General features: G+C 44.2%; 1 protein-coding gene across 1 annotated transcript in view; it reads right to left on the bottom strand.

The window, feature by feature from the left end:
* The window catches only part of lrpprc (leucine-rich pentatricopeptide repeat containing), a 57,129-nt gene that overhangs the window by 27,395 nt on the left and 8,172 nt on the right, over positions 1–21,562 (bottom strand). Inside the window, exons 12-23 of the mRNA XM_023394418.2 lie at positions 18,252–18,370; positions 18,075–18,165; positions 16,638–16,707; positions 14,285–14,312; positions 13,736–13,793; positions 12,824–12,930; positions 11,558–11,635; positions 11,280–11,345; positions 10,890–11,003; positions 10,646–10,776; positions 10,259–10,344; positions 4,880–5,087 (exon numbers count right to left, since the gene is read on the bottom strand). Coding sequence (XP_023250186.1) covers positions 4,880–5,087; positions 10,259–10,344; positions 10,646–10,776; positions 10,890–11,003; positions 11,280–11,345; positions 11,558–11,635; positions 12,824–12,930; positions 13,736–13,793; positions 14,285–14,312; positions 16,638–16,707; positions 18,075–18,165; positions 18,252–18,370 — 1,156 coding nt within the window. The remainder of the gene's footprint in view (positions 1–4,879; positions 5,088–10,258; positions 10,345–10,645; positions 10,777–10,889; positions 11,004–11,279; positions 11,346–11,557; positions 11,636–12,823; positions 12,931–13,735; positions 13,794–14,284; positions 14,313–16,637; positions 16,708–18,074; positions 18,166–18,251; positions 18,371–21,562) is intronic.

Genomic DNA, 21,562 nt, shown 5'->3' on the forward strand with positions numbered 1-21,562 from the left:
CCCAGCTGAGCAATTTAGCAGAAATATGGCAACAACATTAGAGCCCCCCTACCACCAGCAGCTCGCTCCCTTCGTCTCATGTCATCCTTTTCTTGCTCGGTCTACCCCCCCCACTCGGCCCATCCCTCACGAGCGGACGAACAAACAAAAGAGCGTGTAGAGAGAGGATGAGTGCGCCTGATGGAGTGATAACGAGAGAAGTAAGAGATGGGGAAAGGAAGCAAAAGAACGAGAAGCGGAGAGAAGGGGGAGGGAGAGAGACCACTTCAATCCCCTCTATTGTGACAGCACTGCCATCAATCTGTTGATTGGGTAATTACCATGTCAATCACACAGAGGTCAAAGCAGATAGGGCACCCATGGGGGAGGCAGGGGGCAGAGTAAGTGAGTGAGAAAGAGACAGATAGACAAACCATGAGAGAGAGAGATTGAGAGTGAACAGGTATAATTTCTGAAGTGTTTTCTCCTTGTATCAATTAGACAAGCGGATAAGAGAAATATGCCCGAAAAGACCAACAAACCAGAAAAAAATGGTATGACCTTGAGTTCGGCTCCTGTGAGGCAGGAGAAGAAGAGAGCGATGGAGGGAGGAGGAATGGCGTGATTAGGGTTGGAAGGTAAAGAGGTCCACTAATTGAAATGAAGAGGGACAACATTATTCAGCAGCGCCAGTCAAGAGGCTGTTCAACTGCACAACAGTCTGATTGAACAACACAGAAGAGAGACTAAGAGATTTTTGAAAATGAGAGAAAGAGTTTGGAGATAGAACGAGAACGAGGAGGGGGGGACGTGGGTACGCAATTTACTCCAAAAATGAGACAAGGACGAGAAAAAAAGTGCATAGCGTCGCTTTTTTAATTTAACATAATGTGGCTTATACGCACAGTGAACTTAACTGTTGCGGTGTGGTAAACAAGGCTTTTCCACTGGAGCCATTTCAACAAACTGTCGCCAAGTCATGTTGGTGGATGTTTCAAAACTCCCTCTCCACTTTTGTTTCATCCTTTCTAGCTGTCCACCCCATTCATTCCTCCGTCAAGCTCCTCCACATCTACTTATAATCCCTCCTTCCTAATGAGACACGTTAAAAAAAAAAAAAAAAAAACACACCCCATCATTCTTGGCAGAAAAAAGGGCCTGGTGTTGCAATTACACCCCCTCTGCCACCCTCACTCCCCCTCTCTCCGCCTGCCGATCCACCCCAAAAAAAGAGCTAAGGATGTCGAAAGATGGATAATTTCCCCTAGGTACAATTTAACTGTCACTTTGCGTTGCCATTTACTGCGGCGCACAGCCCTGTTAATGTCCCCAACTTTGCATGTCAGCCACTTTCCAGCCAATTAAGCCCTGAAAAAATAACGAGCGCTTTGCTCGGTGGAAACCTGAAGGATTAGACAAGGAAGCTCATTTCATCTCACTCCCTCCTTCTTTTTCTCCCTCTCCGTCCCCTTCTTTTGTTCGGGGGAGATCGGCAGGCCTGTTATCAAGCCACTGTCCTCGCATGGGGGAGGACGCGGTGTCGAAGTGCAAATGAGACCGTGATCATGACACCACTAGCCCGCTGTTACACATGCTGAAGAATGGCACTTACTAATGTTCACGCCAATACCCACACACTCATTATTTTTGCTGCTCAGGGGCAGTCAAACAAGCTGACAACACAATATCTGACATATTATCACCTTATAAAGTTGATGTGTCTTAGCTTACAGCCGATAGCATTTACACATCCAGAAGACAGACAGACCACATGACCAATTGAAGTCCAACATCCACTCTCTGTTTAACTCCCTATCAACTCCTGTGAGAAATATCTCTGGCTATTTGCTGCTAAATAATCAATTTCCTTTACCAGCTAGACAATAACTGCTTGCTTGCCGTTTGTTGGTGGTGTACAGCTGAAACCAGTTGCCTTCTGCAGCAGGGAACAACAGTGATGAGAGGGGCTGGAAAATCAAAACAAGGAGCTAAATTAGGCTGTGGGCAACTGCAAAGACGACCCAGATAGCAAAATGAAACTTCTGGCCCAACATATGCCTGTGTCGTCGGCCCGAGCCTGGCCCACATGCTTCCACATCTGGGCTGATTCAGCTGTTATCCTCCGGTATTGTCTCACAGCTGCAAGAATTTCTGTGTGTGCCAGAATTGGTCCAGATGAGGAAGTACCATCTGAGATTCACGCTGTATATGAGCCAGATTTGGGCCAGAAGAAATCAATGCATGTGTGCCAAGTATGGCCCGGATTTATTCTGCTATCTGGGTAGTGAATATCCTCTGTGCTTCAGTGACTATGTTCACAACAGACAGTCAATGTTTTACGTACAAAACTCTGATTAGTTCCCTTTAAGATCACAAGTTCAGCGCTTAATGGAGCTGTGTTGAGCTGGAGTTTCATCATCTCTTTTTCTTTGTTATTCACCAATCTTTTCCTCTGCTTGTCTTCTCATTTACTTCACCTGGGGCTGCTTCCATTCATCTATGGAAAATTACATTTTTTTTCTCTTTTTGGACTCACTTAAACTCCTTGTATGGAGACAGCAGAGAAGAGTGGGAGTGAATGAGGTATTGTCCTCTGAGCCACTCATCTCTCGTCAGCTCTCTACCTTCCTCCTTCTCCTCCTATCTTATCGCCACTGTTGCCGCCTTATGATACACGTCCTGCCAGCTCTTCATTTTGTTGGACTCATTAGCATTTCCTGTCGCTAATCATTTCCATAAGGATGTGGCAACCTTAGCTAGCTGCCAGCTAGCATAGTAGTGGGTTAGCACACACAATACCGAGCGGACGGGCATGAAGGCTAACGGGGCGGTGCGTATGATGGGCTGTCAAGGGCTAATCTGCCGGAGAAGTGTTCATTAAGTCATTAGCGCTGACGCGGCGATGAGACGGATGCAGGCGGGAGTGATGTCTGCTTTGTCCTCTTTTATCGCTTCCCCTCCGTCCCTCCTCCTCTCGACTGTCTGTTTGTCCGCTGACTGACGGAATGAAAAGGTGGAGACGAAGGGATGAAGATAAAAGATAAAAAAAGAGAAGAACAGAGACGAGAGAGACAACTGGAGCACATAAGTCAAGTGTTGTGGTGCTCAAACCTGCCCTGAGGCTTGGCTGAACCACTGCTGGAGCTGCTTTACATTCTTCACTGTTTCACACATTTTATGCAACTTCTCAAGAGACACATTTATAAAATGATTCATTTCCAAAAGACTAACACTGAGTGTTTCATGATGAAACTAAGAATATTAGAGCCTTACAAGTCATTTTGTTGATGCCAATGAAAACTGAAGCAAATGAAAAGAAAAACTGATGATTAGTGTCATGGCCGTGATTAGTTTCACTCTGTGAAGCTGCAGTTACAACACAAGACTTTCTGACAGAGCTTATTTACTTGTTATTCATCTAAGCGCTTTCAAGGCTATTCAGTGCCTGAAACCGATGTTTGAGATGAGCCAGTCAGTCATTATGCGACTCCTGCAGAGAGAGATCTGTTCAATCAAAGCTGGTTTAGAGAGTGAAAATGAGAAGAGCTTCAATAAAGATGTGCATTGTTTATGGAATATTAACAGTCCAAATGCCAATCTATCCAACGTTCAGGTGAAGTGGACCACTCTGTCTAATAAACTTTATCTGCACATCAGTTTTGTTGACTATTTCCAAGTCTTAACAACCAGCCAGCTCAAAAACAAATGTAGCAACAACACAAGACAGATGATGATGAAAGAAGAGCAGCAGCAAGCTTGTTCACTTGTGTTCATTAGTGTATGTTCACTGCAGGACCATTTGGAGGAAGTACAACTGGCACTTGATTTGTGAACATTGTGTGAAGCTGGTGTGTGTGTGTGTGTGCGCACGTTTTGGCTGCTGTTGATGACCCAGAAGTAAATTAGCCTGCTAATCTCACAGAGGCAGTGATTAACGAGTGAACCTGGAAACTCTGTTTGTACCAGAGACCAGACTTACAGCAAAACAAACAGCGGCAGGGGAGCACCAGAGTGTGTGTGATAGTCTGAGCTGTGTGTGTGTGTGTGTGTGTGTGTGTGTGTGTGTGTGTGCATGAGCTTCATTTGCAAAGGTCTACCTCTGCTGCAGCATGTACACTAGAAGTAAACAGTGTGTATGAAAGCATGTGCAGGTCATGTGTGTGTGTAGTGGCGGGCCCCTAACGGCGCGCCTGTGTTAAATCCAGCAATTAGTGCTCTGTACATAATTAACATGCTAATGAGCTGATCTACTTAAAAGCTGCTCTGACAAATAGAACACACACACACACACTGAATAACACACACACAATCTGAATAGAGTTGAGGGGTGGGGCAATACCAGTGACCCCACAGCCAGTGTTTGGTAATGGTAATTTGCATATTTGTATTATGGGAAGAAGCATCGATGGCCATCTCTCACCACACATACACACACACTTCCACCTTGGAGTATAGCAGTGGGTGTTTCAGGAGATCAGGGGTGGGGGCTCATGGGAGAGGTTGCAGCTGGTGAATCCTCAAACAAACAAAACCTGGCTCTAACAACACACACACACATAAATGTGCAATTTCCACATCCTCTCTCTGTCTGAATCGCTGACCCAGAATGTAACCTCAGCTATGATCACAGGGAGGGATGAGTGACTCATTGAGACACACATACATACACACACCTGGCAACTGGATTTGGCTGATGAAGACACAAATATGACAACAACACTGAGCTTTCTGGCTGCTTAGTGAAGAACTTCAAAAATAAAAAAAATGATCCAATGATAGAAATAAAAAAAATAAAAATGTTTCAACATTAATTCTGCGAGTACATGAGCAAAGTGTGTTTGTCTGTGCGTGTGTGTATGATTGCTTAAATCAGTGTCAGTGTGACTGGTGACCGTCGTACCTCTCCAGGTAGGCAGTGATCAGAGGTGAACAGAGATTGGCGGAGGGCTTGGCCAGACCAAGGGTAAAGATGGTGTCCTGCAGCTGTTGGATGACAGGCACGTCGCCTTTGGCCGCTAGGGCGTTGAGTGTGTGGAAAAGCATGACGACGTGTGCGTCAGTTATTGCCACCTCCTTCTCTTTCATCTCCTTCAGGATGTCCACCGCCTCTGTGACGGAGGGAAGATGAAACAAACACACAGAAACTGTCATTGTTAAGAAACGTTCAAACTCTCAACACGCGTGACGCTTTGATAAGATGAGGTGTGAGAGACTTTCAGCCTCTCTATCAAAAGATAAAGTGACGGTGAGAGGGATTTAGAAGTAAAGACAAAAGGATGAACGAAAAGAACAAAAGACAAGGAGAAAGAGAGATACTGCAGAGAGATGAGGAGAGAGACAGCGAGAGGTGGGCAGAGCTTGGCTGAGAGAAGAGTAGGGTGTGTGAATATGATAAAAGGCCCCTTTAGCTAATTCCATGTGGGGAAAACAAACCCATATTAAAACAGCATTTTGCGCCCAGCGGGGATGAAAATCCAACCCCGTATAATGCCAACTCTGCGCTAATTGCTACTTGCGGTTTTCTAAACGAGACTACAATTACCAGACCCCTACAATGGAGGCCGGCTTTTTGCCGTGGCCATGTGGAAAGCACTTGGGGGGCTAAATTATAGGTATGTGGCGACAAGGGCCCACAGTGGCCCCAGTGAGACCCCGGTAAGCGGGCTGAGGGGTGGATCGGTTTGGTCAAGTCCAGCCAGTAATGGAGGGCTTTTTACTGGGCCACGCGCCCATCTGGCCAACACACGGGGCTAAATGGTGAAAAGGGAGAGCGTGTGTGTATGTGTGCATATGTGGTGTATCAGAGTAAGGTAATTAAGATGCGTTTACTGTCTATTTAGACAGCTCCTAATGGGCTGACAGCGATACAGCCGCTCTCCACCACAGATACTAATCTATACAGCATGACCAAGAGGAATGGAGGAAATGGAGAGACGCAGAGACACAGAATACATTTGAATAATGTGCATTAAGCCAGTCCTCCAACTGCAGGCAATACTGGCACCTTAAAATTCACTCAACAAAAATCCTTGCTCCTTATGTCGGTGAAATTTGTAGCAAACGCAGACACAAAAGCAGGAAAGCAAATAAAGTTAAAGTGAACAATGTGGGTCTAATGACACTAACACCTAAGTAGCTGGTAATATAACAAAATCCCTAATACAGGAGTGTCACTCTCTACTGGGAACACACACACACACACACACACAAACACACACACACACACACACACACACTTGTGGGATGAGGGACAAGGCCACTGGTGAGTGCTTTGGCATCCTAATTTCAGTCTGTCTCTCCATCTCTCCACCTCTCTGTGCCAGTTGTTATGGCGATGGGAACCAAAGGCTGTCAGAGATTTAATGGGATAGGCGAAAATAGAGGGAGGAAGGGTGGCGTAAGGGTGACTAGCAATGGAGGAAACACTGCTAAAGGGAGGACAATGAGCGAGGGGTGAAGCTTGTCAGAGGTAAAAGTTTGGATAGCTGGGTGAGGGTGATGGAAGAGTGATGAAGAATGGAAGAGGGCAAACCTTCAAGTTACTGGCAATATATGCATCTCAAAGGATCGCGACATTAGAACATTGTGCATTCAGAAAGTCTGAGGCTCCTACTCCCCATTTCCTCTAGTATGCTGCCATTTAGTTGATCCTTCAACAGAAACAGACATTATCCACTTCACAGTAGGCATGACGCAAAAAAAGGACTTCTGCTGTCAAAGCCTAGAGTGTTGGAGTTAGTCAGACCCTAACGTGTAGAGTAAACTCAGTTTAACCTACAGCCATTCATGCTGCAGGTTTAGCTGCCACTGTGGAGATGAGTTCCCAATGTTTGGAAAGTCTTGCGGCTTCTATACAGTCAGGACACATCCAGATGTTCTGTTAATTGTGTTACTGTATTTTATCTTAATGTGACAATTCATTTGCATGATGCCTACTCTGTTATTTTCTATTTAGTACTTACTTAAGCAACAGGTGCCAACACAGTGGGGCTGTCTGATAACTGAGGTCCAGTTACATTTGAATCAATAGTGTAAACAGGGAGAGGAAGATGACAAACTGGGCTTCAACTAAACTGGAAAGTGGACATTTATTAAAGTATCTCATGTCATTTTTAAACAAAAGCATGAACAAACTCCAACATTAAAACACTAAAATTCCTGTACAAAAGGTTTCAAAGGAAAACAATCTGACCAAAGATGGCGGTATCAACATTAAACAATTGCCCTGTAATGAGCTGATCTGTTGTCAAGTCTGTGCTGTTTATCAGTTGAGATGCAACTTATTCTCGCTCTCTGACTCTCTGTGTCTTTCTCCATGTCTCCCTCCCTCCCCCTTCTATCCATACCTCTCTCCATCAGTCTCTGACGGACCCGCTAATCACTGAGACCAGTGGCTTGGAGTTGATCTGCCCAAATGGAGCTACACTAGCTAGCATCACTCTGTCCACCGTCCAAACCCCCCCCCCCCCCGTACCACCTCCATCTCTCCCTTTATCCGTCCGTTTAGACAGTATGCATATCCATCAGCTCAGCCGAGCATCGTGGCCAGCAAAGCGAGCCAGTCCACACACACACACACACACACACACACACAGATGGGGAGGCAGACAGGCCAGGTAAACAGACATCACACAGCCCAATGGTTCATCTAATGTTCCATGACTTGACTGCTAGTGATGTCTCTTTCCCAAAACAGACACACACACACGCACACACACAATTCCACAACCACCGAAAGCCAGAACAAGTTGTATTTACCAAAGTGGGAGAATGGACAGATGAAGGCAGAGGGGCAAGGGCAGGTCAAAGAGATGCTTGCTGATAGATGAGAGGTGTATTTAAAAAAAAAAAAAAAAAAAAATGGAGGGTGAAAAGCAAAGGTAGGAGGAGGTGAGGGGGGGTGTTCAGGGTTTTGGAGCCCTTGTTGGCATGTTCACTGGCTCTCAGGATGGATAGACTAAAGGAGGCACTCGTTCTGCTATGGGTTATACAAAGAAAGTGATCAAACAATATGATACTTGTATCAGCAAGTTTTATGAAGTTTGAACCCAACCCAAAGATTCAAACCCAACTCGAGGCCAAACAAGCATTTTTACATGTTTAGGGGCAGCTTTAATTTTGTGTATTCATTTTTTAATGCTACATTTATTTTACAGTGCCCCTAACTGTGTGAGATTACAATGCCCAGTAAAAAGCATTAACCATCATGTTAAGTTTAGCACTTGGCACTGGTGTTGACAGTGGCAACAGTTACTGAGCTCCTACAAAGATGAACACTGACGAACCCCAAATTTATTGTGCAAATTTAACAGAAACCTTTATGCGTATGATTCGTGTCTTCCAAAGGTTAAAGTTTAAAAAAAAATGGCCAAACTTACAGATGTCACATTAGATGTTATGAAGTGATGAATCTTCCCTGAATCTTATTCAACTCAAAATTTGTCACAACAGTTGCTGTATCAGTGGTAGCTTATGAAGAAGCAACTATTCACAGCACCAGTGACACAAGTTAATCATTATATTGATTATCATTGGTACAGTATTTGTGGCAGCAAGGAAACTTTGGATAAAATCATGTTAATTTATAATTCATAATAACAATTTTAAAATGTGCATGGGGCAACAATGGGAGGTTACATTTTTTTTCCCCATGCCGGATAATGTGTGAGTGAATGCAGCCTAATATGGGGCTCAACAGGTACATGTTATGGTTTTGAGAGGAACCTCGGGTACTTAACCTCTTCATAAATGCACTTATAAATGTGTTGCTTGATGTAATGTTTCTGCTGCTCCATGCTTGTATTTCATGTAAGTGTGTGTGTGCGTGTGTGTGTGTATGTGTGTGTGTGTGAGGTCTGACATGATAGCTGAGGGACTAGCCGAGGAAAAGTAAAAAGATTAAAAAGAGAGGAGGTCATTAAAAGGGATTGTAGAAGAGGTGGAAGGAAGGTGACGCAAGGATAAAGTCAAAAGGATGAACCGCTGTAAAAACAAAGTTGCCTGGTGAGGTGGGATGGGATGCTTTGAACCAAGGGCGAAACAACAAACCATTAGAGAGGGCGAGAAATAAAGCAAGATGCCAGGAAACATGATCTTCAACTGGGCCTGGTGTGTGCTGGAAGCCAGGCAGACCAGCGTCTGGGTGGGGACAGGCTAACATCAAGGTTAGCCATGTGTGCTAATGTGGGTGACAAGCGTCCCCCTCCATATGCACACTCTGGCTAATGGCAAATGCGTTAGCGCTGCCTATACACACCCCGACACACACACACACACACACACACACACACACACACACACACACAGATGGACACACCAACCGTCGAGCCCACCAAAATGCCTTTTGCTTGAATTCACATGCAAATTTGCGTGTCACTGTGTGTGTGTGTGTGTGTGTGTGCGCACTTGTGTGAAATGCTCAAGCACTTCGGTAGACATGATCTGCCATTAGCATCAAGGCGGATTTCAATAATTCTGCAAAAATACACACAGTCCTGTAATTTTCCCCCTCTCTCATTTCTAACTGACGCGGGTGGGTGGTTGTGTGTGTGTGTGTGTGTGTGTGTGTATGTGTGTGTGTGTGTGTGTGGGGTGGGGTGGGGGGGGGTGAGAGAATGACACGCTTGGAGACAGAACAGGGGAGAGAGGGTCAGATAGAGAGACAGAGACGAAGCCCGAGAGAGAGCGAAGGAAGGGGAGGAGAGGAGAGGCGAGGACAGACAAGGGAAACATTTTGCCTGTCATTGTGTGCAAAAAGCAGAGCGGCAAAACTGATGGTAATTGGGTCTTCGATGGGCTGAAGGAAACCCACCGTAGCATTCTGGAAATGGCTGGCTAATGTGGTTTGAGGGAGGGAGAAAGACAGATTGTGACAGAGTTGGTGACACACACACACACACACACACACACACACATCTGTAGGCACACACACACACACACACACACACACACACACATCTGTAGGCCTTTTTAAGTTCAAGCCTGATCTCCTTTGATCTGGCTTACTGTCAGAGAAAAAGTAGTGAGGAACTAAGAACTAGTGGGATTAGTCAATTAATCAACAGACACAAAAAATCTGATAATCAATTAATTGTTTTCAATGCTTTAAGCTAAAATTATATCATCTTTGGGGTTTGGACAGTTGGTCCGAAAAAAAACAAGCAGTTTGAAGAAGTTACTTATTTTGAACTACTTACCAAGACACTCAATAGACTGAATGATTAATAATGACAACCCAATAATCAAAGCGGTAATTTGCTGCAGCCCTTGAGGAACTTACCCTCCACTCTGTCATTCTTGGAGAGCACCCTGACCAGGGTGATGTATTTATTGGTATCCAGCACTGCTGATGAGTCCTTACGACTTCTAAAGACAGGGACAGAGAGAGGGCGAGTGACAGATTAGATTAATGTAGTCCATTTACAGTAATGCAACTCATCTACTGCGCTGTCTGACTTCAGTTTGATGCTGAAACCGGGTGGTGAGCGACGAGAAAAAGAAACAAGGGAGGAAGACGGGAGAGTTTCCTGTGTTCCAGTCAGTCAACAGAGGGTCCGGACCCTGCATTACTGTCTCCCCTAATACCACTCAAGTTAAACTTTAATGGCCTACTACTGGTCACAGCATTGCCTTGTGCGTAGGTGTGTGTGTGTCCTGCTCTACTCACAGTTCCCTCTTCAGGTTGAGCGCCTCCTCCACATTGTTGTGGTGACAGCACTGGTTGATGAGGATGGTGTAGCTGCTGACTGTCACCTCCTCCTCGTACTGCTGCTTCAGCTCAAGGGCGCGCTGCAGGTTCTGATCGCAAAACAAAAACGACAAATCTCAGGGGTAAACGCGCAGACAAAGCGACTCATTTTCACGAGGAAGGGGAGGTTGTGTGAGGCCGAGTTGTCCAAAACAAATCCTACCTCCTCCACACAGAGAGCCTGGATGACCTGTTTGAGAACGGAGCCTAAAGGTTTGTTCTCTGCTTTCAGCTCAGCCAATTTGCTCTCAAGCACCTGCACATTAACTCCAATTCCCTGATGGAGACAGAGAGATGTTCATCAATAACTACATACACCACCACATGTGTACATGAGCCTGTGCTGATAAGACACTCATCTCCACAAGTTCTGTTTTTAAGTTTAAATTACTCACAGATGAAAAGGAGATGCTTACAAAATGACAAACGTTAAAGGAAACTATGAGGCATTTGTGGTGCTGCATTCATTAACAATTTAAGCATTCAAGCAACACAAATCTTTCCAATAGAGAGAGTAAATTTCAATTATGTTGCATCACACTGCCGTACTTACAGTAGCACGGGGAACAGCTGAGCCAATGGACATTCTGTCTTTGGGATCCACCAAAGTGATCACATCCTAACACACACACACACACACACACACACACACACACACACAGTTAACAACATCTGCATCGTTAGGGCGACTACAATAACAGTACACAATGTAAAAGGCATGAAGCCTTTGGCTGTTTGTGGTTTGTCGATTACACTGATGCTTTTCTCAAGTGACCAAACTACAAAACATTCAGAGTAAAAACTGAACTATATGGAGGTCAGGCTCTGTACCTTGATGAGCTCTGGGATGTGGTAAGACTGCAGAAGGTTCCTGATGCCTCTGTAGATGTTTAATGAAATTGTTATGTTCTGCAGAGAAGAGACAGAAGGAGGAAAAATCAACATCATCAAAGCACAGATCAGCTCTCAGCACAACAGGAGCTCAACCTGTTGAGTTTCACGTGTTAAAAGGCCAAAGGTTGAGACCAAAGTGAACAGCAGCTGAAGATAGTCCGCACACTTAGTAAACTAAAGAGGCCTTTAATAACCTTAACAGGGTTTCTCTTCTCTTAGCTTAATTTAGAAGCTGTCACAGAGCTTGCAATTTCTGGAGAAATGACTGCTGAAAATAATGTTGCATTTATGTGCCGCTGGAAACACTGGCATTTAAACCGGACAACATACAAAATGTTTTGGTGACATCCGTTCTGTAGGTTGTTGACTTTTTTTTGGATGAAAAAAGAATCAACGGACAAAATGACGATATGATATGATAAATAATGAATGACAAAATTGATAAGGAAAATAATCATTAGTTGCAGCTCTGATGTTTACTCAGAGGATTTTGCTGTTGTTCTGCTTTATGTTAAATACACACTGTTCTTCAATAGACAATGCTGATTCATATTAATCGTTCATCAGCTCTACCAGGATAAACACTTATTGAGTGTAATCAACGAGCTAAGCAGGGTCCTTTCAGACACACAAGCTCCTACTGAGCTCACCCTGATCCGTCAAGCATGAGTGTTTCACTATGAAATCAAGAGTCCGACTTGGCAAATTCGCTCCACAGCATCCTGGATAACATGATGGATGATACTATTGGTTTCTGTTTAAAGCTATATTGTCTGATGTCTGATTTAAGGGCGATTCTGTGCCTCCAAAAAGGTTCCACGCTGGACGGCCAGTTAAGACGTGACCTTTCACCAAAGAGTGTAAAACATGATTTAATCTTCCACGACATGTCTGGATGGCCCAACTCAAACCTTCACTCTTCAGAAATAGAGCAGAGGGAGGAGGTTGTGTGAGTTTATTCTGTAGTGTGTGTGTGTATGTGTGTGTGTATATTGTGAATAATCCGAGTCTGATTACACACTGCAAATCATCTCAGATCAGAGTGTGTAAGCTCCTTTAAAGCGGGAAGGTTATGAATGAACGGGATATGCAGTATATTGGTGTATGAATGTATGGTGTGTGTGTGTGCGTGTTTGTATTTGTCACCTCATCACTGAGCATGTGTATGTGTGAGTGTGTGTATGTTTGTGTGTGTGTGAGTACCTGATCTTTTAGCTGATTGAAGAATTTTCTCAGTTTGTCTTCCTGTGCCTGCACCTCCTGCTCTGACATGTTGTCGATCAGACTGTACAACAAGAAGGATACCCCTTCTGGACGGGATGGAAACACACACACACACACACACACACACACACACACACAAAAAAAAACAAACACACACAGAGAGAGTGAGTAGTTGTCTTGGGAATAAACTTCATTTGCCACTGTGTCAGTCACTGCATCCATTTGTGCATTTATACAATTTTTTCTGTAACCTCTGCAGAGTGTGTGTTTGTGTGTCCTTTCTGCTGACAGAGGCTGCTTGTGGGCTGCAGTGTGAGTGAATGTGCGACGGCTGGCAGTGACAACCTTCTCTTATTTCAACTCTCTCTCTCACACACACACGCACACACGCACACACACGATCGCAGATGTTGTCTAACGGGATGTGACATGGATAACAGTCTCCATCGCTCCCACCAGCAAACACACACACCAGTCTCAGGGCTGGGGACTCTCTGTGACACACACACTGATGCAGAGCGACATTAACACTCCACAAACACACACAGCCAGACCAGAGATGCAGTCCCACACTTACACACACAAACACACTCTCATACACTTTAACCACTCAGCGCTGTGTCAGCAGCCAGGCTCTATTTCCTCCGACGGAGAGAGCACGTCTTTCACTCTCACACACCTGCACATAAACACACACACAGGCTTCATGGCATGGAGTGGACTGGTCAGCAGTCTGCTGCTAATGAAACTGAACACACACACACACACACGCACGCACACACGCACACACACACACACACACACACACACACACACACACACACACACACACACACACACACACATATATTCCGACTTGCCTGTGACAACAGTGTAAAAATCTTTCCTTACCAGCAGGATTGGAGCTTTCGTTGGAGAAGCGCTCGTCTTTGTATAAGAGCTCAGTAATCTGGAAAGAAGAAAAACACGGTACATTAACACTGTAGTTTATAGAAGGTATGAGACATAATTAACATCACAGACCGGGTTACTGGCTAAAGATGCAGTTTAATATCATTTGATATAAACAATTATGTCTTATTTTACATTTTTGCAAACTATCTTGCATAAAATTGCCCTTTGAGGAACAAACTAAGATCCATCCTCTACATTTCTTTGTCTGTATGCCACTGTGCCGTAAGGAGATTTAGATAAAAAGTTAGCAGATGGCATTTGTCATACTGTATATTCTCCCTATATCTAACTTGGTGTGTAGCAGACGGTGAGAAAATAGGTTATAATAGCTATTTTGTTGTGAAGAATAAGCAAGAAAAAGCTGTTTTAAAAAAAAAAGATTCTGTGTTTTCATATATTGCACTAAACTAATTTCAAACAGGTAAACCCTGTTCGTTTGTTCTGACACATCATTCTCCAAACGCTGTGGGCACATTCAGGTCTTACCTTCACCATGCTCTCCACATCGTCAGACCTGCAGGGGGCAGTAGAGGACAAGACATGAGCACCCGCTCCACATGCATCACCAGCAGGTCAACGAGACTCCAACATGTCAGGGTTAATTCATTGGCTCATAAGCGTGGGTACGTTTTGCTTTTAGACAGCAAAACATAAAAGAACATTTACATTTCTGAAGGTACATCTCCTAAAGAGGCACCTACCCCCCCCCCCACACACACACACACACACACACACACATACACACACTCTTTCAAAGAGGAATTATTCTCCTCACCCATCTTTTTGTCCAACGCTTATTCCAATTAATGTTTCTCCACACCTATAGAATTTTTATTAACTCTCAGTTTCACTCTTTTGCATGACTTTTCTCCCCCATAAATGATCACTAAGGTTGAAAACTGTCAAATCACCATTTTGGGAAACGCCTCGAAAATATACCGTTTATTGTCGACTGCTTGTGCTGTCGGTGAACTGGAGATTTTAATTTAATCTGTCTAGATATAAGCAACAGGTAGTCATAGGGTGTAACTACTGTTTTAAATCTCTAAGAATACAGTAGATAAAAAATGTATTTATATTTTAATTATTGTATTTTTCTCCCAATTCCCTATTAGTATTAGAATTCCCTAAAATATTTGAGCTAAATGAGTTTAAATGAATAAATGAATTTTCTGACAGTAATGGTATTTGATTTAAGTAACCATAATACTGAGTGTGTCATGCTGACATAGCTACTGAACTGACAGTGTAGTACAATACCAAACAGCAAGAAAAAGCGACAGATTTCTCAGTCTGACACCCTCAATCCCACAGTACAAGAGAGAGGAGAGACGGCAGCACAAAAGCCTGGGAAACCACAAAAGACACATTCTCGTGCACAAAGACACGAACACACACACACAGGCTAAATGATGACAACGTGTGACATTTCTGGCGTCGTCAGCTAGTTGGTGGAGATGAGGAGAGACGGGGAGATGAGAGGAGAAGAGAGAAGAGGAGGTCTTTAATGATTAAATTATCCCCTGACCTTGTCTTTGACAGGGGCAGGTCCCGCATTGCAATGACACGGCACTCATGTGCACACACGCACACACACATACTCCACAAGTGACAAGCCCAATTACGACCCTGTCAGGCAACCTAACAGTCAGAAAGTGTGTGTGTGCGTGTGTGTGTGTTAATGCAATGTGAGCAAAGCAAATGGAAGAGAGGAAGCGGATTCAGCCGCAAAAAAGACAGACAAACAAATAGTGGATATACGGTCTTAAACTATCAAAAGAAAAACCTGCAAAGATACACACACACACACACACACACACACACACAAAATCTGGTTATCTACATTTAGTTGTGGTTTTGAAACAAGAAACTCTTGCTACAACCATCTGCTGTTAAAACCACCCCCATTTTTTCCTTGAAAATACAAGCTGCAGAGGATCTCTCAACTTAAAAGAAAAAAGACAGAAAAGGAGTTGTTTTATTTTTCACATATCCTTGAACTAGAGTAGTTCACTACTAAAGTATAAAACTATGCTGCCAAGAGCAGAACATTCAGTGCTACAATTAATTTTATGACCTTCAATGTTTTAAAAGGATACATTGCACCACATAATCTTTATTTCATCCTTCGTGGTAGTTAGATTATAGACTGTTAATTAACACGTCAGCGGCAACAAAGAACGTACTGGCTGAATGGAAATTTCAAAGTTGGGCTCAACTGAGCGTATTTGGGCTTTTTAGTGGAAGAAATAACTTTGAGCCCTGCAGACAAGTCAGCACTTTTCTCTTTGACTCACCTCCAGCCTCACTCAGAGGCCGGAGTGTTTTTGTGTGGGTGTGTGGTGTTAAACTGTAAATATTCATAAACACCCTTTCAACAAAAGCCCAAGGGTTAGACCCTGGTCCTAAGGCTAACTGTGTGTGTGTGTATGTGTGTGAGAGAGAGAGAGAGTATGTAAGAGAGAGAGAGTGAGATCAGTCTGGGGGTTTGGGTATATGGGGCAGTGCTGGGCATCTGCTAATTTACATATCTCCCACGGTGCTTTGGGGGCAAGAGCTGAGGGATGACGGCCTCCATATGCATGAGGCATTGTGCGTGTGCGTGTGTGTGTGTGTGATGGAGTGTTTTTTTTCCCTGCAGATGCCCATACACAGACACTGTAGATGGTGTGATAGGCTGCACATGTCATATTCATAGCATATGCCACAGTGACCGCCAATAGTGCTACAGGCCTCCCTTAAATGCCAGTCAGGAGTTATGAGGCAAAATATGGAGAAATGTAGAATATTAAACGATAGAGGACACATTAAGACACAGACTGTGGTTTAACTGACTCACTTTTTGAAGCCCAGGATGAGGCTGCCACGGAAATAGCTGAGATCCAACGCGGTGAAGGAGGGATCCGACACTGGAAGTGACAAACAGAAAGTGATTACAGAGAAAGAGGACGGACAACTTGTCTTCATATGGATTGATCGATGTGATTACTACCAGGCAGTAGAAAAGGGCTATATCTTCAGGCCTCTTATTTTGACCACTAGAATTACCACATTGTGGTTGTATGCCTTTGCCAACCAGCCAAGTTGCACGAAATATGGTCAAAATCTCTCCCTCTGTTCCCGAGTTACAGCACTGAATAACGGCCGGAAGTGTTTTAGCAGAACATTATGATGTCATTGTTTAGTTGAATTTTGACCATTTGGATATAAAATGTCATCACTTCATCATTTTCTTTCTATCAGACATTTGTGTTAAATGATGTCAAGGTGTTACTGAGAATGGGACGGATGTATGGCCCTGGCTGTCGCAGGTACGGAGGCATAACAAATGAAATATACAGCCTCTCAGTCACTTCCCCAATCCTGAGTTTCCCAGCCAGGATTCCAACTGGCAACCAGTCGATCTAATACCTGTTTCTTTAATCTGCGCGCCAAAACCCAAGAAATATAAAGTGAGGAAGATTTCCACGGCCACACTCAATGACTATTTTCATTATCAATTATTCTACTAATTCTTTTTTAGATCTGGTATGAGGGGCCGGGGGTGGAATCTAATTAATTGTGAAAAATGCCAGTTCCAGTGCCCAAGGTTACATCTTAGAATTGTTTGAAGTCCAAAAAGCCAAAAGAGTTCAATTTAAAATGATATAAAACTGAAAAAAAAAAAAAAAGAAAAGCTGCAAATTCTTTAACTTTGAGAAAATGAAAGCAGCAAGGGTTTGGCATTTCTTGCTTGAGAAACTTTTTGAGGGAAGCATTTTGAGGGTGCGCTCTGTTTCTGGCAACACTGCATTGCGAGGAGAAATATACTAAATGTTGAAAAGCGCTGAAGACTTTCTTCATGTGAGGTGAAGAAATCCATTGGGGACACTGTGAAATACATAAAAGGAAAGAGAGCGACGTATATGAAAACCAATGGTGGATGTTTGAGACTAAAACGAGATGAAAGACAGAAAACAAGAAGAATCATCCATTATTTAACAGCCTCCTCTATCCCGTCCCACTGCCAGTTGAGGCGCCTCTCGTTCTCGCTCTTTACATATTCACACAGACTAATCTCTTAAAAGGCCTGATGAGCACAGAGGAGTAAGTGGGCAAGTGTGTGTGTGTGTATGTGTGTGTGTGTATTTGTGTTAACACTGCGCCGATTAGCCCACAGGCAAAGCAGCGATTTTTATGATGATGGGTGCTCAAGATGCAGTAGAGCTTCTTTGGAGTGTGCGTGTGTGTGTGTGTGTGTGTGTGTGTGTGTGTGTGTGTGTGTGTGTAGACTTACACAGGGGGTACACTTGGGCCAGGTTGCACACAGCCAATGAGCAAACCTTTAAAGACAAGAAGGCCACAGACTGCAGGAGGACACCTGCATCCTAAACAGAGAGAAATGCCCTTTTTGTCAGCAAAAGTTTTTCACTTGCCACGTGTGAACACACAAACACTGACTTCTGGACTTTACTTGGAAGGCCTGTTGTGCTGCCTCTATGCTGGAGAAGGCGGGTACGACGTAGGTGGTCAAAGTTTCTGCATCGGGAGACACGCCGAGTTCTTGCATGCCCTTCATCACCTCCAGCACACCTACAACACACACAAAAAGTAATTAGCATTTTCTTTCAAATCACCTTGATGTCCTCCAGAATAAATTGGTAGTGACAAATGTAACTCAGTGATTTGTGACATTTGGATCAATAGTTGAGGATGAGATTAGTTTCTTGTATGTGGATCCAAACAAACCTTTTCCTTTGGTTTTGTTTTAACTGAATCACATGCTGGGCTTTTACAGATATGCACACTCTGCTCCATTCACTTCATGTGCAGGCCTGGAGCTGTGTAACCACTGTTTAAGTATGGGTCTAAGAAATAAGCTGGTACATACTTTCTCTCACGCACACACACTCCATCGACAAAATGCTAATGGCTACTTCCCTCTCTACCTTGGACTGGTGGAATACGTGTACATAAACATGCACTAGGCCTGAAGTGGACTCTTGCACAATCGCCCAGCTCTCCAGCAGAGCCCTGAGGTCCTGCCCCGGGGAAGGAGGCCAAAACAGCCACATGCATATGGAACAGCCACTCACACACACTCAATATGCCCGCAAGTATCTGTGTGTTTGTGAGTGTGTGCACATATGGAGGAGGCACTGCAGCACTTTGCATATGTCTGGGAGCGTGCCCACAAAGGACATGGGCCTAAATGAGCGCATACACACGTCCTCATGTGTGTTCATTCTTAGTGTGTCTTGCTATGCAGTTCTAGGACAGAAATATCAATACATCTATATGCTATGTATGACAGCATACAGTGCATCAATACACCTTGTTCCCATGCGGACTTCAGCAAACTACCATGAAGTGCTTCCTTGAGTTGACACACCTCCAGATGCTGTGTTTATTTACTCCACTCTGGTTCTGAAACACACACACACACACACACACACACACACATATATACAGCTCCGTGTTTCTGCATCCTCCTGGGACGTGTGTGTTCACCTGGTGGTCTCTCTCTTTAGCTGAATAAAAGATGAGTCCGAGGCTTTTATATGCCATTAAAACCTGTGGCTGGGGCTGCATTACCCCAGGTAGGGCTACCTGAACCACTCCATCCATCCATCCAGCCTTTCCCTCCATCCATATCACTCATTCATCTGCCCCTCTCACTATCCATCTATCCTGCTTTCAAGAAAAAGTAAACAGGCGATCCTCCTCTTTCTTCTCAATGGAGGATCCATCCGTTCTGCCATCCACCCGTCCATTCTTACCCCCTAATCGCTTTCATCCGGCCCTTTTTTTATGAAAGAAGAGAGGGAGCACCTGCCTTCCTCCTGAATAATCCATAATCAATTTCACGGTGAGCCAGACAAACAGAAAACAAGTGAATGGAGAGCTGGACGTATAAATGCATAAGCCGCCCTTCTCTCCCTCTCTCTCTAGCGCTTTCCAGCTTCCGCACGTTAGCTTTCATGATAATCAGCACTTTTCAGTTGTCCAACAAGCATGTTTGTGTGTGTTGTTTTTTTTCTTTTTGCAAGTCAGGTCTGTGACCAAGAGCTTTTAACCCTTCGAACCCCAAGTTGTTTTTGCTCAGTTTTCACTCCCTTTACTTACAGGCTTATGGCAAAGTGCCTGCATGTCTTAGCTAAGCAGTAATAAGTCATTCTACTAAGAAATGCCACATGTTCGCCATTATGGAAAAAAAAAAGTACACATTTACACATGCCATTTTCATGTCTGTATCGTATATGAAGCTGCCACCTGCAGCTGGTTATGTTAGCACAGAGACAGGAAACAACTAGTTTGGCTCTATCCAATAGTGAAAAAAATCCAGCTATCAGCACCTCTAGTTCACTAATTAAAACTGGTGACGAAGTATAAAAACAATACGTTGTGGTTTTTACAATCCTTTGGAGTGCTGTAACTTTCTGGATGTTCTGCCGGTTGTCTGGCAAATTTTCGGTGACGACAGGGAGTCCAGAAACAGAGCGGGAGAGAGGAAGTGCTGCAGTCGTGCCCGACGCAATAGAGTCTCAGTGGTCTTAACTGACTCAGCTATGACAGTGCACAAAGTCTCTTTAGTCCAATATGAACTTGCTGGAAAGAGAACTACACATAAAGGGTTCAATAAGTAAATGATGAGGAAAAACAGAAAAGATACAACAGAAAATAATATGTGGTATTATACAGTGTCATTTGTCAGAGTCTTCGCCCCATAATCTTTATATGGAAGAAATCCTTTTTGCCGCCCCCGTCTGAACAGTTTACATAAGGATTCGGCACAGAGGAGAACTGAGAAGAGTAGAGGCCTCTCCAGGTTGGTCAGCATAAAGTCTGACATACCATCCGGGCAAGAAGTATCAAAGTAGTGAGTTAAGCATGGCAGTGGTCACAAGATATCATCATCAGATTCATGTCTTCAGGTTAACTGTCACAGAGGAGAAGTCAGGACGGGGAAAAGAGAGGAAAAGAGGAGTGGAGTGAACCGGTCGCTGTCATCTCCTCCCATCCATGGACATGAGTACCTGTCACTTCTCCTTTTCTTTCTCCTCCAACACCATCTGTCTCTCCATCTCTCTGTATCTATGACTGTCTGAAGGTGGACTGTGTTGGCTGTGAGGCAGCGACGGGTTGTTTATTTAAAAACAGAAGAGAATTCAAGAAAATGTCCATTTTGTGAGACAAGAAAACCTGCAAGGTCATCCTCACTCACTGCATTGCCTTTTTGTCTTTTAAGCAAGGCAATGTTTGGCTCTCATCCCAGCAATTAACAGCTGATGCTAGACTGGAGCTCATGCAGGACTGAATTACAGATTGCTGCGGTGGTGCTTCTTTAACGCAGCCCACTATGTTTGACAGAAAGGGCTGCATTAAAGACAGAGTGAGAGGGTTGAAGATGAGGTCACATATATAAGGTAAGGTAATTGGGGTGGGGGGCAGACAGGAAGGAAAACAGACTGGATGAGGAAGCCTTTACATTTCCCATCACCCAAAACACACACGGCTAGAAACACTCCCTTCCTCTGCAGTCTCCCCTCCCTCTTTCTCTGGCTCCACCATGTCAGAAGTGATAAGAACGCGCTGCGTCGCAAGAACTGACAAGCGGTCACTAGCTGGCGGCAGGTGGGAAGTTCGGCCCAGCATATGCTTCTGTTAAACCCGCCAAATCCACACCTCATCAAAATGCAAAGGGATTGTTCCCATCCCCTCCCCTCCTCTCCTTATCTCCCCCCCCATCCCCATCCCTCCCCCGTTGCTCTCCTCCAATTCCAC

Source organism: Seriola lalandi, unplaced genomic scaffold (genome assembly GCF_002814215.2).
Source record: "Seriola lalandi dorsalis isolate HSWRI2012SDOR001 ecotype SW California unplaced genomic scaffold, Sedor1 jcf7180002054948, whole genome shotgun sequence".
Taxonomy (NCBI): Eukaryota; Metazoa; Chordata; class Actinopteri; order Carangiformes; family Carangidae; genus Seriola; species Seriola lalandi.